Source organism: Falco cherrug, chromosome 6 (assembly GCF_023634085.1).
Source record: "Falco cherrug isolate bFalChe1 chromosome 6, bFalChe1.pri, whole genome shotgun sequence".
Lineage (NCBI taxonomy): Eukaryota > Metazoa > Chordata > Aves > Falconiformes > Falconidae > Falco > Falco cherrug.
Window position 1 is genome coordinate 24,047,931 of NC_073702.1, and position 21,518 is coordinate 24,069,448.

At 40.5% G+C, this 21,518-nt stretch overlaps 1 protein-coding gene across 1 annotated transcript in view; it reads left to right on the forward strand.

Moving 5' to 3' along the window:
* Window positions 1-559: 559 nt before the first annotated feature.
* The window catches only part of SNTG2 (syntrophin gamma 2), a 268,443-nt gene continuing 247,484 nt past the window's right edge, over window positions 560-21,518 (forward strand). The window contains exon 1 of the mRNA XM_055714276.1: window positions 560-631. Within this exon, the coding sequence (XP_055570251.1) occupies window positions 560-631 (72 nt within the window). The remainder of the gene's footprint in view (window positions 632-21,518) is intronic.

Consider the following 21,518-nt stretch of genomic DNA (forward strand, 5'->3'; position numbering starts at 1 on the left):
TGCCGCCGCCTCGCCCACCTTCCCCCGGCAGAAGGGCCGCGGCCCCAGAGCTGTCCCCGGGGAAAGGGTGCAGCGGCCGGAGCCCAAACCGGCACCGCCCCGCAGGGAAGCGGCGCCGGGCGGGAGCGGCGCGGGCGGGCCAAGCGGAGCCGTGCCGTACCGAGCCGTGCCGAGGAGGAGCGCGGCAGCCCTTGCAGCAGCACCCAGAGCCGGGCGAACGGGATGTGGCCGCAGAGGGGAGGGGAGCGGCGGCGCCTTCCCCCCGGCGCAGGGCGAAGTTAAATAGCCAGCGCGCCGCCGCCGCCGCCTTCCTCTCCTCTCCCGGCTCCGAGCCCACGGGCGCCCCACGCGTCACACCCCCGCCCGCCCGCCCTGCCGGTGCCGCCGCCCCGCCCGGGCCGCGGGCGGCGGGGCAGAGCGCGGCGCGGTGCGAGCCTGCCCCCCGGAGCCGGGACGCCGGCGCTGCCGGTAGGGGTGGGCGTTTGGGAGTCGGTGCCGGAGGCGCCGCGTCCCGCTGAGCCGCCCGTCTGAGAGGACTACGCCAGCTGCATGGGAGGAGATGAGCGTGGCGGGGAAGCAGCCTCCTTCAGGACCGCTCGAGCGCCCCGGCAGCCTCCTCGTCCCCACCTGGGCAAGTACCCTCTCTCCCCTCGGCCCGTCCCGGTACCGACTCCCGCGGCGGGGCGGAGGGTGGGGAGGGTCCCGCTGGCAGCGCTGCCCGGAGGGCGGGAGGGAGGCGCCAGCATGAGGGGAGCGGGAAGCGGGGCGGTGCGGACCCCGCGACGCCGAGGGGCTGTCGGAGGGGCGAGGCGGCAGCTCCGGTGCTCAGCTGCCGGCGCTCAGCGCGGCTCCCCTCAGCGGGGCGCCCGCCTTCCCGCGCGTCGCGCCCCCAGCTCCGCGCCGGCCGCGGGGGCGAGGAGCCGGGCGGGCAGCGGCGGCCCGAGCGCGGTCGGGTGGGGTTTGTCCCCGGCGCCGGGGGGGGCTGTACCTGCTGCGATCGCGATTCTCGACCCGCCGTGACAGGCGGCAGCCCGAGGGTCGAGTTTCCCGGGAAGAGCGATGAACCGCTGGGTTTCTAACCCCGCTGCAAGCAAAGGAAATTGGCTACCGCGACGCGTTTAGCACCTCACGCACTTCTAGGAGAAGCCCGTGAGGGAGTTGGAAAATAACTTGCTACTTCACTAGAGCGTATTTGGAAGATCATTATGAATGATGCCCTCTGACGGCGGTTCTCAGCTGTCCCTCGTTCATGCAACATGCAGTAGGTATGCCCTGCGCACCTCTTGAAACCCTTACAGGCAGCTGTTGAATGTGCCGCTCCTTGTGGCGCTGCCTTGTTGCAGCGTAATCGCTGGGTCAGGCACGGTCTAAGAAGTTACTCGGTGCATTTATCTAAGAAAGTTTACCGGTGCTAAAATAAACAACCCTTTGTTTTTATTTTTTTTTTTTTTTGCCCTGTCCTTCGAGCTATTTCTGTGACCGCAGCCTTGCAATTTTTAAAGGAAAACTGTGTTGTTTTCCGCCTGTTCTATCCAGATTGGTGTTTAGAAGGTGTCTGAGTGAAGGATGACTTACGGACGTGTTGCCCCTCACGTTGAATTTATAACTGCTTTGAGCCTCTGTAATCGTAAGACTGAGAATAAATATTTGGAAGATGCAAGTGTAGGAACAAAGGGTAGAGAATACCTGGCATCATAAGCTGTACAACTGTGGAAACAAACTTGTCTTGTCCTTTTGCACTGTGTATTTCCATCTGTCCACTGTGTGTGAAGAGGTGCAAACATTTAACCTTTTGAGTTTTTAGAATTTCTGTAATTCAAAAGGAAGTAATCAAATTAAATGTTCTGTAGAATCCTCTGTGTTTCTACAGCTGATCCACATCTCTTGATTGGTAAGACCTGCTCCTGAACTGCAAAAATAATCTCTTCAGCAATTACCTAGAATGTTAACAGCTGAGTAGGTTGTATGGCAGCTCACAATATTTCAGTGTTAAAGGCGAGGGATAATCGCTATTGTTAGGTGAAATTTATGACTTGGCTTCTTGTCGTTGTGTTAAATGTATACTTTAAGGCCAATAGGACATGCTGGTCGTGCTGATACTCATGGGACTTTTGTCTGGGGCCAAACCAGATATTGAATTAATGGTGAACTGACCTGTTGGACAGGAGTGGTAGGAGCTAAAAGCTTGTGGCTATATAGTTTACCTGGACCCTGAATAGGAAATAGTGCCCTGAAACTAAAGCTTTGGCAAGCTCTTTACAGGAAACATGAAACAGCTTAGCCTCACTTTCCAGAGTAGTTTGAATAGGTGTATGATTGAAAGAAGGCATGTATATATAGTCTTAAAAAAAGAAAGACATATAGACTTTAAGTTCAACAGGGACATCTTATGGCAGGATATTTATTTACGTGAGTTCATCACTGCCTGGCTCCCCAGAGGTGCCACATACTCAACCTCTGCAGAGAGTTATGCTCAAAATATCTTACAATATAAAGACTTATTTTATAATTAACAGTGTGATAGGTGCTTGACTTGCATCTTCTTGAGTTATTTAACAGTATTTGAATCTATGTCTGTCTGCCTTGCTAAAAGAAAAATTTATATCGGTGTATTGACAGTGTCTGCACATTTTTCTCTGAAATAAGATATAGTAAGAGTAGTTACCATTTAACTCCTAAATATTGCATGCCGAGTCCAATTCATTGTTTTGTGGTAGCTAGGCAGTCTTAATACTTAAAGGTACATTTGAGGGTTTTTTTCTCCTTAGAAGGATGACAGTTAAATACTACTTTGAAAGTAACTCAGCATACTTTCAAATTAAAGACAGCATGCTAGATTTGAAATACTAATGTATTTTGTACACTTGTGTTTTTAACACAAACAAGCTCTGTTAAGAATGTTTCTTGCAATATATCTGTACACTTCCTGAAATGCAGTTGTTTATGTTCTGTTCTGTGGAACTGAAATTTACGTCAGACCTTGTCTGTAATGTTTTGCCAGGCTTCTCTTAGTGTAATTCTGTTACTTAGTCCATTTGGGAGAGACACATACTCTTATTGAGCTGATTTTAGAGAGCAGCATATGTTTCCTTTATCTGTAGTGAACTTTCTGTTCTGATTTCTCATATAATTCTTCCCTCACTTTACCCTCTGAAATACCCAGGAGGTCAAATCCCTTAGGAATTGTTACTGTGTCAGAGTGCCTGTGCCATGATTTTGTGTGTTTTATGGTCTTAGCGACCTAGTATGCATTAGATACTGTGGTTTTCATTGTGTTGCTGGAAGCATGGAAGGGAATGATACAGCCTTACAGTCACTCATACTGTCGGTATGTCAGGATTTCAAATGAAGAAATAAAAGTGTATAGCTCATTGCTATGTTTAAATAAACCTTGTCACTAGTTTGGATATTTTTTTTTAGAATAGGGACTATTCTCTTAAACTTCTGTTGTGCATGTTGTATGTGGTAGAACCAGTTTTCTAATAACTTCCATCCACAACCACAAAGAAGTTATCAGTAGACTTTTTTTTGGAAGAAACCAAAAGGAAAAGATGACATGGAACTTTATTGGATAGTGCTCTTCTCTGGAGTTACTCAAACTGTATACTCAATAACAGGAGGAAGTCCAGCACATGCAGGTTTTCTGTTCCTCTCCTCCACGTTCCCCCCCCACCCCCCCCGCCCCCATGTCTATGTAATGTAGATACTTGGATAGATACTCGGATAGAGATGCTAATATATTTACCCTTTGTTTTTTTGAAAGCAAGTCCTGGGGCATTGATGTTTTTTCAGAATTTGACACTCACCAATACAGACGCTTCCTGAAGGTGAACACTAGGTGGCATGTTACCACAGACATCGGTCTCTTGCCTTTTCCCTATCTGTTTATTCGGGGTCAACATTTAATCTTGCCATTTTCCTAAAATAGGTGACCACTATTAATATTCCACGGTGGTATTTTTGTAGGCTTGGACCGTATTCAGTCGTACTGTATGTGATTGCAAGAAGCTTCAACTTTCCTATGTTTTTCATTAAAATTTGTATCAGCACTAAGGTGGCATGGATTTCAAGATTATTTCCAAGATCGGTCTATGCCACAATGCAAATCGATAGGATATACTTATTAATTGAAGCTTTTCCCCACACATACTAATCTTCTGCTAAAATCCCTTGCTGGGAGAAAGCTGATTTCAGAAACTTTTGTTGTGAACAGAGTTGGTCTTCTGATTTGGGTAAAACCACAGAAACACAGATGGCACAGCTTCTTGACAGGGAGTGGGAGCCCATATATTCCACTGTGTGAAGCCTAATGAATACTTTCCAGTGTAAATGTTGTTGACTTCCCACTAATTTGGGAAGATTTTTTCCCCTCTAAAAATCTGTGAAATTAATAGTTTCAGGATACTAATAAAGAAATTTACCAAGCACTTACTATCAGAGTATTCAAATGTTTCATGTTCTTCCACTTGGCTTCCCTACTGTCACAAACCAAATCTTAATCCTGCTTCTGCTTGTACATATCTCCATGAAAACGGTTACTAAGCTGGTAAAAAAAACATATTCAAGCTTATGACTTTAACATGTTAATGGGAACAGGACTTGTGCTCACCTCCTGCTTTGAAAAGCAATGTCTGATCTCAGAAAAAGAACAGCCTTGGTATTTGTTTTACACCTCAGATCTGTGTTTCATAATGTAAGCAATTCTTTTCTGATGTTTTAAACACTTTATGAAACAAATATAAATAGAATCACTTTCTTTCAGGAGTACCGAGACTGCTGAGAATAGAAATGGTAGCAGAACTCAGCAGAAGGAACAGGGCATGACTGTGTTCCTACAACCCTGACACGTAAGATTGCTTGTCAGTGGCAGCATGATAATAGATACAGCAAACACAAATCTGACACATTCAGCTTGAAAAAGACCTTGGGAGGCCTGTGAACCTAACCTTTCTTCTGAAAGCAGTGACTGCTGAATTCAGACTGAGTTGCTCAGGTCTCTTCCCATTGCGTCTTTGAAACCTCCAAGGATGGAGACTGCACAGCCTCTCTGGTGAACCTGCTCCCTGCTGGGTTGTTTTCATGGTGAAGTCAGGGGCTGCTGTTAGCTCTCCCCCAGAGCCACTTCTTCAGGTTCAAGCAAGCCCAGTTTGCTCAGCCTCTCCTCACAGCCTAAGTGCTACACACTCCAGAGGGGGCTGCACTGTTCTGGCGGGCATTGATTGGACTTGCTCCCACTTTCAATGTGTTTTGTATTGTGGGGCCCAAAACTGGACGCAGTCTAATGAGTGCCAAGTAAAGGGAAATGATTACCTGGATCACATCTCTCTTGTTGATGATGCTGTTAGCCTTCGTGGCTGACAGCATGCACTGGTGAGTCTGTACAGCCTTCTGTCCACCAGGACAGGAGGATCCCTGGTCCATTTCAGTGTTATCCTCTTCCTTGTCCCCCTTGCCCCCTGCTGTCTCAGAGGGAAATCCTAAGTTTTTAAAAAGCAGATAGCTAGTAAAAGTGCCTCTTCTTTTCCTCCTTTAGTTAAAAATGAATGGATGACTTGAGGGGAATTTAGAAGATCATTGTACTTGATTTTTTGCATGTGGTTTCATGTACTCTTCCCCCCCACCCCCACCCCAAAGCAGGGAAAGGCTGACACACTTTCATGTGAAGTTAAGATTCATTTACTATAAAAAGTGCATGTTAAAGTAAAGTGCTTGGAACAATTTAGTGGATTTTCTCATCCTTCATATTACTGGCAAAGCTGACAGTTAAAGCCAAGGGAGGCCCAAGATTGTGCTTCACTCCAGACACCCTTTGTCAGTAACACTCATTTAATACACGATCTACATTTTTTTGGCCTTCCTTTGAAAAAGGCAGGCTGATTCTACCGTTTTGAACTTCTCTGTACCTGCTTGTCTGAACGTTCTGTCTGAAGAACAGTGTGACTCCAGTGAGAGCTGTCATGCTGGAACCCTTCTGCCACTCTTTATTTATGTATATCAGCAGGCAGATTTCTGTAATGAGATTTACAAACTCTCTAAAGGATATAACCTTGAAGAGCTGGAACCTGTTAGCACAATCTAATCAATATTATCACATTTATCATCTCCTTGTGAAGTTCAGATTGTAGTAGGGACAAAATGCATTTGTAGTATTTTGAGAATTTCTGGGCAGGAAAATCAATAGAAAACCTCAGTTGTTTTGTACTGTATTTAAGGAGACGCAGTACATGCTCATACTGTATGTTACTGTAAAACCATTAGCCTTATAATACTTGCCTCCACCCTGCCACACTTGCAGGACTGGTTTACACCTGCTGTTTTGGGATTTTTACCTTTGCGCAGTTTAGATGAGATTTCTAAGTCAAGGGATGAATAAAAACTAAGGAGAAACTTTTCCCCTAAACACACTTTCTGGAGCCTGAGCAGCCAAGTTCATAGCACTTCCTTAATGTAAAGCAGTACTGAGTGAGTTCCACACTTTACTTGCTAGCCGAGAGGGGTTGATTAACCCATTGTGGACCACAGAAACAGTCTTGTCCAGAGAGAGATGGAATCAAAGCCTTTTGGTGTCAAATCTTTATCATCAGCTCTTGATGAGTCTTCCTTGCCACAAAATGGCAGTTTGGTGGTTGTACCTTTTGATGGGAATTCCCTTTTATGCCCAGTTTTGTGGGAGGCCTAACAAGAAATGTAGAGTTCAAATGGGGCTCAGGGCAGTTCAGCCTGTGTTTTGTGAATGGGCTATTTTCACACAGCCAGTGGGAAAACAGTGTTGGCTACATTATGTCAGCTAGTGGACAGAGGTTCCACAGTGCTATTACGGCGGTTGATACTACTAAAAGTTGTTAACAGCTATCTGTACACTGTATATACTTAGTTTCGGAGTACGCTGTGAAGTGGGTGAGCATTATTGTTCCTAACTTTACCAGTGGAGCTGGTAGTGAAGAAAGAGTTAAGGTTTTTAGCTGGTGGTTTTTTGGTTTTTTTTTTGTAAATTTGGATTGAGTAAATTGTCTTTCAGTACTCTGCATTTTCTGATTATGTGATGAACCCCGCCCCCCCCCCCCAAAAAAAAAATTATGTGGAAAATGTTTTTCAAGGCTTGCTTCCGTATCTCAATTAGATTTTGTGGGATTTTGTGGTGGGGTTTTTTTGGGGTTTTTTTGTTTTTGCTTCAGTAAATCATGCACTATTCTGTCCCATCCAATAACAGATGCAGAGTTCTGTGAAGAATACTCAATGATTTAACTTACAAGCATGAATGTACTTGCTTCTGCTCCTCATGTAACTAAGGAGTAGTATATTTAGAGTCATCATGAATATGGATATATTATATTGTGTATTTTATATAATAACATATAACATGGAAAATCCAGACAAACAAGCATACACATTCAAAACCGTGCTAGATGATACGGAAGACAGTAATGAATATTTGTTTCCCCTATAGGAACTGCCTTTTTCCACTAAGTGTATGTAAAATTATTAAGTTTATTGGAAGAAAGTGACAGAAGAATTGATCTCAAACTGGATATCATGAGAATGCATGCATATTTGAAAACTGTTTGTCACAAGCGTGTTTGCCATCTTCCTCTCCAACAAACCTGTTTAATCAACAAGCAAAGAGATTTTGCATTTGTTTCACTGGCTGCAGCTAAGATGCAGGTGCTGCAAGGAAATTCATAGGCACTTCTTTCCATACAAATCCTGTCTTAACAGTATTAAGTCATGTTTTTAGAAAGGCTTAAGGAGTTACTCATAGGTGGTGTTGTGTTAATAAAATTCAAGTTCCTTCTGTACTAGTAGTCTACTCTCTTCAAGCAGGCATTACAGTCTAATTTTATATGATGTGTCTTTTCCTCTCTGTTTTTTTCAACATATCCTCTTGTCTTACACAGCATTTTTGTAAATGGAGCATTTAGATATTCTTCTGCCACCCTTCATGAGCCTGATGGCATGGCAATATAAGCATATACAGTCATTTCCAGAATACAGTTGAAGCGTAAGTAAGCATATGTTGCCAGTTAAGTCTGACAGTCTCATTTTGTGATGTAGCTATTGCTTTTTATAAAATCTTTTCCTTTTCTAGTTTTGAATTGTCAGTGTAGTTATCAGTTGCATCAACACACTGTTTTATGCAACTATTTATTGTACTTTTCATTTAAGAGATGAATTAATTACTAAGGCATCTGGTGCATCATATGGTGCATATGCTGGATGTGCTAAACAGAATAGTCTTTTTTAAATAATAAAGAGAAAAATGACATTACATAAAAGTATTAGACTTTTTAGTGTGCTTTGAAGAGTAACTTTACTGTACTAAAATCTCCAAGTCTGTTAGTCAGGATTTTGTGACCATGAAAGGAATCTTTGATCCTACTAGAACAAGCGTGCATACCTGTATGTGTCTGTACTCATAATACTTGAAAAATAGAGGGTGAGGGAAGACTCTGTTTTCTGACAAGAACTTTATTATATATGGGCTAGTTATGATACCTTTTCCAAGTGATAATCGCAGAATAGGTTATGGTTGTATGATCTACAACTCTACTAAATGAAGACCTTAGTCTTGAGAGAACCTATAGGTAACAGATACACTTCAACCTGTTGTACCTCAGCTCCACACAAATCTCCAGTTTCCTTGGTGTACTTAAGAAAAACTTCACAGTCATTCTACATTAGAGAATTACTGGAATCCACCACAGCCAAAATTACCAACTGGCACCAGTTTTAAGGTTGAATTACTGATTTGTTACATAGCGTCATCTTCAAGGGAAGGATGGCAGAGATTGGATATGGGCAAATTTATTCACTGTTAACAATTAGTTATACATCTTTGCTTGCAATCAAGTAAAATACAGTATGTATCGCTCATTTTACTTACAAATTTTCATAAAATGAGGCTTAAATCTCTCCAGTGTACCTTCCTTTTTAAAAAAAAAAAAAAAAAATTTCTTTACTGAAATTGGACTTCCAGAAGTTTCACCAGCTGTGTTTTTTTGTTAAATGGGACATTAACAAAGGCATGGCACCATCACAACTTAGTTTAAGCAATCAGGGTTAGAGATGTAGCAGGATGTTTTGGTTTCAAAGGACTTTCAAAAGCAACATGATCTTTTCAGGAAACATACTGAATCCAACAAGAAAGCAGTCTGCTTTATACATAGTTTAGGAATATGTGAGTACTCCTAAAGGTAGGGAGTATAGGAAGCAAGCCTGAAGTCTGAATTGTCAAAATCTACCACAGCAGCCTAGTGATGAGAATGAATGAACTGAATTGGCTAGGTCTGATTTGCATACACAGCCCCAGAAAGCTTTCTGTTGTTTATGGAAGTCAGACAATATAAATTGTAGCTTGGAAGAATGCTTACTTCTCCTGACTTTTACTACCTGTAATTGATCCCTTAGAGTAAGAAAACAAAAATTTGATTTGTAATTCTTACCAAGGGCCATCTTGTAGCAGTTGGAACCATATGTGACTAATACCCTCAGGAATATTTATTTCACGTGTCAGGAAAGTGGAAAGAAAGAGTAATCTTTTACTGACTCTCAGTTAGGAAAACCCCAAACCAACCACAGTTAAAAATCTTATTTGATTTGTTTTTTGTCACCTCTTTATTTTTGTAGCTTATTGCCTGACTACTTACTTGTGCTTATGTGCTATTGTGCTCTTATGTACCTGTCTATGTACTTCACTCATTTCTGCTCCTTCTTTACAATCTTGGCTTTACTTAAAAAAAAAAAAAAAAAAAAAAAAAAAAAAAAAAAAAAGGAAAACCAAACCAGAAAAAAACCCCAAAAAACAAATAAAGATTTTTCAGACTTTCTCATTAGCTGAACATGTACACCAGTTGACAAGAAGTAAACAAAAATGAAAAGAGAAGATTTTATTATTTATTTATTTTTAAAAAAGAACAGAAACATTATAAAGCATTCATTACAGGGAATGGATGTGGAGTGAGTAAGGAGACGGGTGTTACCTAGACATCAGGGAGGACTGGGTCGTTTTTCTGGGTTACTTCTATCTGTGTGTAGTAGGGAAAGTCCATACTTAATTCTCTGCTATCTCTGTTTTTTCTTTTCAGATTTCAGCAGTTTGACAGACTTTCATGAATGTCAGTAAGGTTAACTTCGTGTCTATTGGCTGTAGTTTTCATAGCTAAATATAATTAAATGTAGTAAACCTGCTTGAGTTGACTCTGTAATTCTTATAATTCTAGTGTCATTTTAATCTGACCAGGGTCAATCTAATTCTGTTCCACAAAAACATCTTGCTTTATCAATTTATAGCATAAAATGAAGATTTCATCTTTTAAAATTTATAAAATTTCCCCTCTATTAGTCCAGTATGTGATTCGTTGCCAAGTGCCACGAAAGAAGTGCAAAGAGTGCTTCATGTATATTTTTTAGGTAATTAGTGTTAGGGCTCTCTGCTTTGGGAGAACTATAAAAATATTTTTGTATTTTGAAAATCAGCTCCAGACTATGCTGCCTTGCAGAAGTTGTGACTTAGCCCAGCATATCTAGCAGAAGTCAGATCAATAAAAGTAAAACAAACCCACTAACCTGTTGCTGTGATTTGTGGCACCATGGTCTGAGATTAATGTAATGCAGTTCTATAAATTCCTTTTGGATGGAATTTATAAGTGGTTTTTAGAACATTATTTTTCAAGTATTTATGTGAAACATTGGCAAACAGAGGTCAGCCAAGAGAGTGTTATCAATATAAATTAGAAAAATCTTGTCCTAGGGAGAAGAAGGGATCTTTTCTATTTAAATTAAGTAATCAAATCATTTGCCAAAATAAAAGATGAGGAAACGTTATTTAGGGCTAAGAATGGCATTTCTCTGTAACCGACTTGTCTGACTATAGTCTCTGCTTTTATTTGTGGTGTTGGTATTTCTTTAGGAGGGCTTCTGCTCACTGAGAGCTAATTCTGTATCTTCTATTTAATTGGACATGACTTAAAAGAACAATTCAAGCAGTAGTCTATGTTCTCGATATATAATCTGCAAGAAATATGAAAAAGTATTTTCTTAAATATAATGGAAAATTGTCATCTTGAACATTATTGTACAGAATAAAACTTTATATATGCTACTTGTAAATGGCAATCTAGTCTCATCAGCTTGCTTGATATTTACATATCAAATATCTTGTGGAACTAATTTCATGTTCTTATGTGAAATTAAGGTGTTTTCACTAATGAGCTCTACAGATATTTTGTATGACTGTTTCATTTAAGTGGAACATAACACTTTGTCTTAGTTTTTCCAGCTATAATAAGTCTTCCAGTCTCTCTGCTGGGGTACAGGGTAGCCTGTAATTCAGAGGTGCAGCCATACCTCGAGGTCTGGTAGTTGAATGTGGTGAAGTAACTGCTGTAGAAGCAGAAAAATGCTCCATTCAGACTGTACCCTTCTGAAGATATGCCCCTTCTGTAGGTGGGAATTACTGGCTACCAACTACACTAAGAAGGCCATGGCATAGCTCCAAGAACTAAAAGGCATTTGACAATGCTGTTAAACTGTTAGCATTTTCCTTAGCACAATTTTTTTCCTAGACTAATTAGCAGTCTTCCAAATAATATCCAGACTGTGACTTGGGACCATTCCTGTGGGCAGCACAATTGTGGTTCATGTCTTCAGGGAGGGCAAAGGCTCTTCAGTTCACGGATAAGAGCTGTGACAGCTGAACTCCTGGCCCTCAGCTGCTTTATTTGCTGGTATAGATGCTACCACTTAGACTTGGCCTCCTCACTGTAGCTGTCCTGTTTGTCATTGATACTAACTTGATGTGCACAGAAGTGTTTGAGACTTGCTGACCCTTTTATTTAGGGGAATTTACCACCAGTGAGCTGAGTAAAGGACTATGTGGTTTTTTTTCCAAACCCCCAAATATTTATATACTCTGTGGCTTGCAGAACAAAGCATGAAATGGTGATAGAAAAGAGTTCATTCCAAAGAGCCTTTATTTCATCCTAGAGCTTGTGCTTTAATATTTTACTTTGGATTAGGAACATGATTTTCAGGTGAATCTCATTATTGTCCGTATTTACTGCCTTGTAGTCTGTGCTGTAAAGTGGTTTGGAGTACACCAAAGGTACATCCTATGTTGCTAAGTAGCACATCTGAATATGAGTAGATTTGTGGAGGAAGACAGAGGGGCTGGACATTCACGCTGTATCATTCTCTGGGGTGTTATTTCAGATTAGCTTTAGCCTGATCTTGTGGACTGAATGCCTGTTAGTGTTTGGGCTCCAGTTTGTGTGCTCTGAGACCATGCTACAATGCAGACCACGGCATAAGAGGTGGGAATGACTTGGGGAGATATGCTTCAAAAATCTGCTACTAGTGTGAACTAAAATGCTGGTACAGAAGTATTTAAGCTGAATGTCTTTCAGATGGAACTAAACTGAAAGATGTTTCATAGATGTACCTAATTAATTGCAGGTACTAATGAGGGTAGAGTCCAGGGGACAGTCCTATAGCAAGTCCAAAATAAAACCTCCCCCAAATGCCCGTGGTAGGAGTGTTGCATCCTTGACAAAAGCAGTTTTACTCTGCAGATCTACTTTTCTTGTAATGCATTACTAGCCTGTCTGGATGTAGGCTTAGCAAATTTGATTTCATGTTTCAGGTGCTTTAATTCTCTTTTAAAGCACCCTTGAATAACATGTAACACCCACAATGTAGCAGTAATATAGGGCTCTTTCTGCCCACAAAAAGCAATATATAAATGTGACTGCAGTTCCCACTGCTCCAATGAATTAATTCCTGGTTATTCTCAGTTTGTGTTGCAGGTTGCCAGGTCTTGCTAGTACCTTGATCAAGTTTAAAAAGAATATACATGCCTCTTCTTCAGGCATTACCTGTTCGTGTTTATAAACATTCCTTGCTACTTTGTCAGATTTGAGATTGTACTTTGGCTGGTATTTTGCTCTACTTTTCTTGCTCGCATACTGTGTGGGACCACACTTTGGTAAGGATACCGCCCCTGCCTGCCTCATGACTGCCCTGAGCTTCCTGCTTACCTCCCCTGGTGGAGCAGCCCACTCTTGCTGCTCCCTGGCACCTGGAGACCCAAGTTGATCAGGATCATATTGAGTTAATTTGTTGGCATTTCTTCACTCTTTTGGCTTTATTTTTTTTATTTTTTTTTTTTTTCCCTACAGTTGACATCTGCTGTTACCTTGTTTGGTCTTTGCAGTAGGATACTTTTTACAGCAGCTGTCAGTGTATCTGAAGATTGTCGTTCTGTCTTCTGTAGTATAAGCAGTATCAACACCCTGACTCTTCGAATCATGCATTTTCTTTACTATTGACTTTTTTCAGTTGGCCCATGTCTGCCTGTAAAAATTGTTTATGGGACTCCCAACTGTGGCTTGGTCAATATGCTGAATCAAGCAGGATTACTCTAGATGTATCTCATAATTACACATCCTGGAGCATGAAATAGACAATTGACTTATGTTTGGCTCGTGATTTCCCCTAATCCTCTAGTTTTTTAACAGAAAAAGAAAAACTTTCCAGTCTTTTTGTAGCTGTTTCTTTCTGTTGAAATGGCTTTGTGTGCTTGACTGTTCTTTTTTAGCATCCAGATTTGCAGCCTTTTTGATAACAAAAATAATCACTTTATATGATTGCAAAGTGAACAATGTTCTGTGGATAATCAGCATATTTTGGGTATTGTTAACAGATTTACAACTTTGTTGGTCATGATGAAGTTTAAAAACTTATTTAAACATTAATTCCTTTTATTAGCAGTATCTTATAGCAGTAATAACCAGTTTAAATGTTTGAGTTGGAGCTACCTGTGTGATATCTGTATAGCATGTTCTATAAAGAATATTCAAAGCTATACACACCAACCAAGTCCACAGATACACTGCCACTCATTTGCTTGGTGTATGTGAAAAGAATAGAACTATTAATTGCTGTTCCGTTTATTTAATGAATTGCATGAAAGAATTACTCTGCTTAAATTGCTGCTTAATTTTTCTACAGAAGAGTAAACTGCAAAACTTCTGATTCAGGAATCAGAAACCTTTCAGCAACGTTATGCCATGTAGCATCTTTCTTACACCCACATGTATGTATGTGTGTGTATATTATGTTTTTCTGCTTTGCAAGGCTGGAGCTATGTTTCAGATGGTGCAGGGAGAATCTGCCTGTTAAAAGTAAGATATCTGAAATACCTAGGTGGTATGTGAGATCATGGTTCCAATATTCAAGGTTCAGGTTTAGATTTGGTGGAATCTTTGTCCTTAGAGATGGCACAAAGTTATCTGAGCAATCTGTTCCAATGCAGTTTCATGGTTAATGTGTTTTTCATGCATTTCAATTGTAATTCTAATAATTCTTTCTAAAAAGAAGAAAATGAAGAAACACAAGCAGAGGAATGAAGGCAGTGGGTTGATTAGCACTGATAACATGCAGCTGTGGCCTTGCCTGGAAGGCAGTGGTTGATTGACCTGGATGATATGCAGGTGTAGCTCGTTCCTGCTAAATAGTTAAATAGCCCTGAGGATCATGGGAGGGGGGTTGGATGTAGGAGGAGCAGTGTGGTAAAAGCCTTGTTGCAGCCGACTGGTTTGTTTGTGCTGCAACAATTGGTGCCCTGTGTGAGGCTGACTGAGTTGGACTCTAACTACAACAACTGGTGCCAGATGTAGCTGAGACAAGTGGGAGAACCTACAACCCATAACAGACACTATGAGAGGTGAGCTGTTGACAACTATTTAATATGTGTGTATTGCAATATTTGTTGTCCATCTTAACTCAGATTGCAACTGGCCACCCTTCCAAAGTTGAATTGTTTTACTACTCACTGTGTTCTGTTCTAAAGGAGAAAATCTGCAGAAGAGTACAGTTTTGAGGATTACAAAATTTTCTTTACTCTGTCTTCTCTAGAGTTTTCTGATTATTATAAAAGTTATTTTATGAACGAGAATAAAGAAAGCCTCAATTACAGACATTTTTCAGAGTCTATTAAATAAAGATTTGGCCATGACACTTATCTTCTTGATCAAGGAAACTTCTGGATCTAACTGATAGAAGATCTTAGTGTATCTTCATACTAACAAGCAAAAAGAATTGTATTCTGTTTTGTAAGACTGACTTTGCTGCATGAAATTACTTCTGTAGTGGTGAAGTCTGTAGTTAATTAGGTCTAACCATCTCTCCAGCCAGAGTGGAGTGGCAGACTAAAAACCTCCTCCATAAGCAAGAACGTCCATCACAATACTTAAGATGTCAAGTAGACTTGGCAAGGTAAGAGCTTTGTTAAACAGGGAACTCATGACTAGGCTTCAGTGCAAAAATACAGCAAAGATGGACTACAGAGGAGGAATGTAGAAACGTTGCATGGTTATGTGGGAATGGTGTCACTACAGTCAATGCCTATCTGGAGTTAAGATTTGCAAGGGACACATGAGCTCAACAAGAAGAGTTTCTATCACTATATTAGTAATAAAAGGCTGAACGAGGGAAATGTGGGACTGTTGCTGAATGGGGCAGGTGAAAGTGGACACAAAGCTGAGGTGCTTTGGGACAAGAGGAAATGGCCTCAAGTTGTGCCAGGGGAGGCTTAGGTTGGATGTTAGGAAAAAAAAAAAATCTTCATTGAAAGGGCTATCAAGCATGGGAACAGGCTGCCCAGAGACGTGGTTGAGTTACCATCCCTGGAGGTATTTAAAAGATGGGTGGATGTGGCACTTAGGGACATGGTTTAGCGTTGGTCTAGGTAGTGTTACATTTACGGTTGAACTTGATAAATTTAGAGGTCTTTTCCAACCTAAATGTTTCTATGATTCTGCTTGATGCCACCTTTGCTTCATCTTCAGCCATCAGGTGTTCCAGGCCTCTGCTTTTTGGGATAGTCTAAGGAAAAGAACTACCAGTAGTGTAGTGGGTGAGGATCAAGGCACAGTTTCCCTGCAAGAACTGCGTGGGACCTGGTGGGCTGCATCCAAGGGTGCTGAGAGCACTGGCTGATGTCCTTGTAAGGCTGCTCTCTGTCATCTTTGAAAGATCATAGACATCAGGGGAGCTTCTGGATGAGTAGAGAAAGGTAGATGTTGCCCCCATGTAAAAACAGGCCTAAAGGGAGGTATGGTGAAATACAGGCTTGCAGCCTCACTTTGGGCACTCGCAACATTGTGGAATGAGGCTTCTTGGAATGTGTCAAGGAGTTTTCATGGGTGTGTGAAGGAGGAGGGTGGTAGCTGTGAATAGCCAGTGTGGACTTAGCAGGGGTAGATCACACCTGCCCAACCTGATCACCTTTTATAATAAAATGACAGGGTTTGTGTACAAGGGGGAGAGGAGAGCAGCAGGTGTTACTTACCTGTACTTTAGTAAGACTTCTGAAACTTCCACAATGTTCTTGTATCAGGGATAAAGGTACATTGTGGTCTGGATGGGTGAACACAAAGTGAATGGCTGTACTTTGGGGGTAGTGGTTATGGGTCAAACCCTACCTGTCATAGCTGACCCTGCTTTGAGCAGGAGACTGCACTACAGACCTCCAGAGGTCCCTTCCACCCTCAATCATACTGTGATTCAATGAATCTCTGTGGTGCTTCCAAGAAGTGAAATATAAGTAAGATAACCTGGATGGAGTTACAGTATTAGTTTCGAGTACTTTCTTTTCAAGTGATTTACTAATTAGTGTAGTAATGTTTGATTTTTATCAGTGAAAAAAAAATTGTCATGTGACATTAAGGCTCTCGTTCCTCTGAAGAAGCTGGAAATAAATAAATTAGGACAGAAGGCATTCTAATTCCCAGTCAAAACATTGGAAACCTGCACAGTGAAATGGCCATTAATCCAGAAATAACACATCAGATGGACACTGATACTAAACAACAACTAGGAATATTTTATTTTCCAATATAAAGATTTAACTTTATGGATATGTATCAGTGAGATGGAGAAATTATGTTCTGAAAGCTAATGTTGTACTTTTAATTTCTTTTCTATTATGTGAAATGTATGATGCTCTCTGCAGCAATTCATTTATTAAAACCTGGAGAATGCCAGCATTCAGTAATGGATTTTTATTTTCATGTCACAGAAGCATAGAATGGTTTGGGTTGGAAGGGACCTTAAAGATGATCTAGTTCCAACCCCCCTGCCATGTGCAGGGACACCTTCCACTAGACCAGGTTGCTCAAAGCTACATCCAGCCTGACCTTGAACACTTCCAAGGAAGGAATATTCACAGCTTCTCCCTCATAGTGCAGAATTTTTTCCTTGCATCTAATCCAAATCTACCCTCTTCCAGTTTAAAGCCATTCCCCTTCATCCTGTCACTATATGCTGTTGTAAAAAGTCCCTCTCCAGCTTTCTTGTAGGCCTGCTGGAAGGCTACAGGTACTGTAGTAGGTACTGGAAGGTGGCTGTAAGGTCTGCCTGGAGCCTTCTCTTCTCCAGGCTGAACAGCCCCAAGTCTTCATGGGAGAGGTGCTCCAGCCCCCTGATTGACTTTGGGTCTTCTCTGCTGGACTCGCTCCAACAGGTTCATGCTTTTCTTATGTTGGGGGCCCCAGAGCTGAATGCAGTACTGCATGTGAGGTCTCATGACAGTGGAGTAAAGGGAGAGAATCACCTGCCTCGACCTGCTGGTCATGTTTCTTTTCATGCAGCCCAGGATATGGTTGACTTTCTGGGCTGCGAGCACACATTGCCAGGCCATGTTGAGCTCCTCAAGTCTTTCTCCTTAGGGCTGCTCTCATTTCATTCTCTGCCCAGCCTGTATTTGTGCTTGGAATTGCCCTGACCCAGGTACAGGACCTTGCACTTGGCCTTGTTAAGCTTCAGGAGCTTTGCTACAGGCCCACGTCTCAAGCTTGTCAAGGTCCTTCTAGATATCATCCCTTCTCTCCAGTGTGTTGACAGCTTGGTGTCATTGGCAAACAACAAAAAATTAGGAATTTAAAGTAGGCAAAATTTATTAAATATGTAGTATTGTCGGCAGACAGAAATACATTTTAAATTCAAACCCAGCTTTGCCATTACAGTTTTTAATTACTTAAATTTATTTAAGTTGTGTTATGTGGACAGACAGAAGTACAGTTCAAATTCAAAATCAGCTTTGCTGTTAGAGTTTTAATTGCTTAATATCAGATATTCTAAAATAGCCAAGAACGTGCTATAAATGTGTTGTGCTGTTCAGGATTTTCATTATAACAGAAGTACTGAAATGATGAACCAGCTGAATAGAACTTGGAAACTCAACCAGGACATAAAACCAACAAACCTGGTTTGTAACCATGGAGAAAAATTATATGCATTTAAAAAGATAAAAGACTAACTAAAACATGCAGAGATAAAAAGAAAGAAGTGGACTGAGCAAAATGCAGTGGTGAAATATCAGAAAAGAACAAGAAGTGAGACATGTTAATTACTTTCAGCAAAACTTTTTTCTTCTGCAGCTGTGGTTGTCTTGATTTTTCTGGATATAACTGCAATATTTTATTTATCTCAAGAAGTAAAACACTAAGCAGATGTCTTTTCTATATGAAATGCTGTGTGGAAATCCAAGTAAATAACATCTGCAGTTATTTCACAACTGACATTAAGAACTAAAGCATAAGTATTTCTTTTTTTTTCATCCTTATATTACCAATCACCCCATATGGATTGTTCCTCTTCTGTGGCAGTAACTTTAGATGCAGTAACTTTAGATCCACTGCATCTCATTAATATAAATGTATTTTCTGTGGGATGCGTTAACTTCAATGTAGGTGCACAGTATATAAATCTGTATGGATTTTTGGAACTGAGTTGTCAAAGTTAGACCTGAGTCTTATTTTCCCTTGTGCATGAGTGTGCATATGCATGTTTTGCTTCTTGCCAGTCTTACCCCTCAGTAGTTCTAGAGATTTACAGAGCCAGATTGTGCTTTGCATTTATGAAGAATTTCAGAGAACATGCTTTCATGTTCCATGAATCATAGATTTCATTTGTGATGCATATGAAGGGTGATTGTAAGTATCTTAAAGAAATGTATGGGAAGAGTTTATTTTCAGGTCTGTTGAGTTCAAAACATAGAAGTAAATAATACCCCAAAAATTCTGAAAAGTTACTTTTTAAAAAAAGTTGTGCAATTCAAATTTTTGCCTGAAATTACTCAACGTCAAAAAGGAAAAATACTTTTTTTTTACTGTTGCAAATGATGATAATTAACGCCTAGTGTGTTTGGAGGTTTTCTTTTCTTGGATACAGATTTTACAAAATTCATTTGTTCCATGTAGTGAAATATATTTAGTGGAAAGTTATTTGTGTGATCATTATATTCTATTAATCTGTAAACAAAATAAATAAAAACCTCATTCCTTTTTCACAAGACTGTTTTAAATGTTTTACAGAGTGCTTCTCTTCTGTAAACCCTAGCCGACAAGGAGATGTGGATGGCCTTAAGTTTTTTAGGATAATTTTAGTATGTTTTTCTGTATTAGGAAGAAAGATGGTGTTGTCTAGGCTTGTGTGGGGACACAAGATTTTGGAAATTTTAATTGTAGATGTAAGCCATCATATCAAAGATCCCAACTGGCTGAGGACAGCAATGACAGTAGGTTTGCCTCATGCTCGGTGGCCCATTCATTTGCAAGCTGCATCCTCATAACCTGAAGTTTTACAGCAAGGGTATATACAAATGTTTCTTACTATTTGGCATTCCTCTATAACAGCTACTGATTTTTTCTAAACTTGCTGTTTGAGGTGGGCTTACAATCCAAGTTAACAAATTCACTAGCTAGTGGTTTTTTTTGGTTTTGGTTGGTTTTTTTTTAAATATAATTAGCATTTTTAAATTTGAAAGTGTTTGGAAAATGAAACAATTGTTGATTTACTCTACTTCATTCACCCTTGCAGTCAAACATTTTGCACTCTTGTACTCTTAAGAGTTTATCATCTTTTCTCCCATAATACATGCAATTTTGGCTTTGATCCCTGATCTGAGACTGAAATGCCAGATGTTCATTCATACTTTTGGCCTAGACTCTAGTCAAAATTAACTATACCTTGTGTTTATAAACATAAGGTAAGTGTTTACTAATGTTCAAAAGCTCTGAACTGAAAACAGATTTTGAAGTACTGGAGGTAGTCGGTGACCAGCAGTGTTTGTTAACTTTAACTGTCCCTTCCTCTGGGAACCTGTTCCCTGCTTGAGATTAGCATGCGAAGCTTGGCTCTCAGTGGCTCCGTACACTCAAGCATCAGATGAAGTCCTTCTGTGTTGGTTAGGAGAAAATGCAGCTTTACACGGATGGGGGTGTTCCTGCATTCTAGGAAGCTTGCTTGGCTGGTGTCCAAGAGTGACTATTTACCAATGTCAAACTTAGCACTATCCAAACTACACTGAAAACCAATCTTAGCATTACATTCTAGATTCAACATACATTTTGACTCTTGCATTGAAAATGGTAACTGTACATTTGTTGATAGTGTCCTATTCTGCAGCAAGTCAAATGCTCTGTTATATAGTGGGAGGTCAAAGCAAGTTTTGTGGTTTTTAGTTTGTTTTACCTAATAAGTTGGGGATTTTTGTTCATTAATGTTGTGCAGACAATTTCTCAAATCTTTTCTGTTTTTGACTATTGCATGGATCTACTTTTGCAATGTAATTTGTAGTAACTGGATTATTGAATGACTATAATAGTTATTAAGAATTGAAGTAATATATATAAGCAGAGTAATTTCATGCTTTTCAGATGAGATTATATTACATTTAAGATAGGTCACAAATGACTCCATGACTTCACCAATTTTAATTAACTTTAATATCTAAGAAGAAGGAAGAACCTTGCTAAACTGTCAATCCTTCTAACTTTGGTTGTTACTTTACAGCTAGCAGTTTTCTATGCAAAAGATTTATATTTTAATTTTTCTACATATTTCCTTTCATGGTCTTTCCAAAATGTTATTCTGGGCTGTCCTTGAGACTGAAATGGGTGATCTACTGGACCAAGAATGATTCTTTGCCAGCCTGCCAATCACATTTCTGTTTGGGAGAGGACTTGTTATATGGCTTTCACAGACAAAACATCAAAATACATGCATCAAATCTTCAACACATGTGGCTTGAGATCTCCATAATAAAATTGTTGAGTTTTAGGGTTAAATACCAGGCCTCATAATCCCTCTTCTAAACCATGGAAACTTGCTCAAAGGCGGTGCTTGCGAAGTAGGCAGTGGGGTGCTTTTCACTGCTGTAGTACTAGTTACTACCCTTGCTAATTTCTTTCCCTCTAAAGTATGCATGCCACTAAAATTATTATTTTTACAGTTCTAACTTTGTTTCTTTTGGACTTCTGTGTCAGAGGTTAGCCTAGTTGTACTGAAATAGTTTAATTTTCACAATTGGCGGGCTGTTGTAAATAGAACTTCAAGGCCTGAAGGCACCTGAGGACACCACGTTGCTGCAGTGTCCCTGCCTGAGGCCCAGAAGCACCATGTGAGCCCAGCCCTGCACCCCCTGCTCCACCTGAGCCATGCTGGGACTAGCTGGTGCCAGC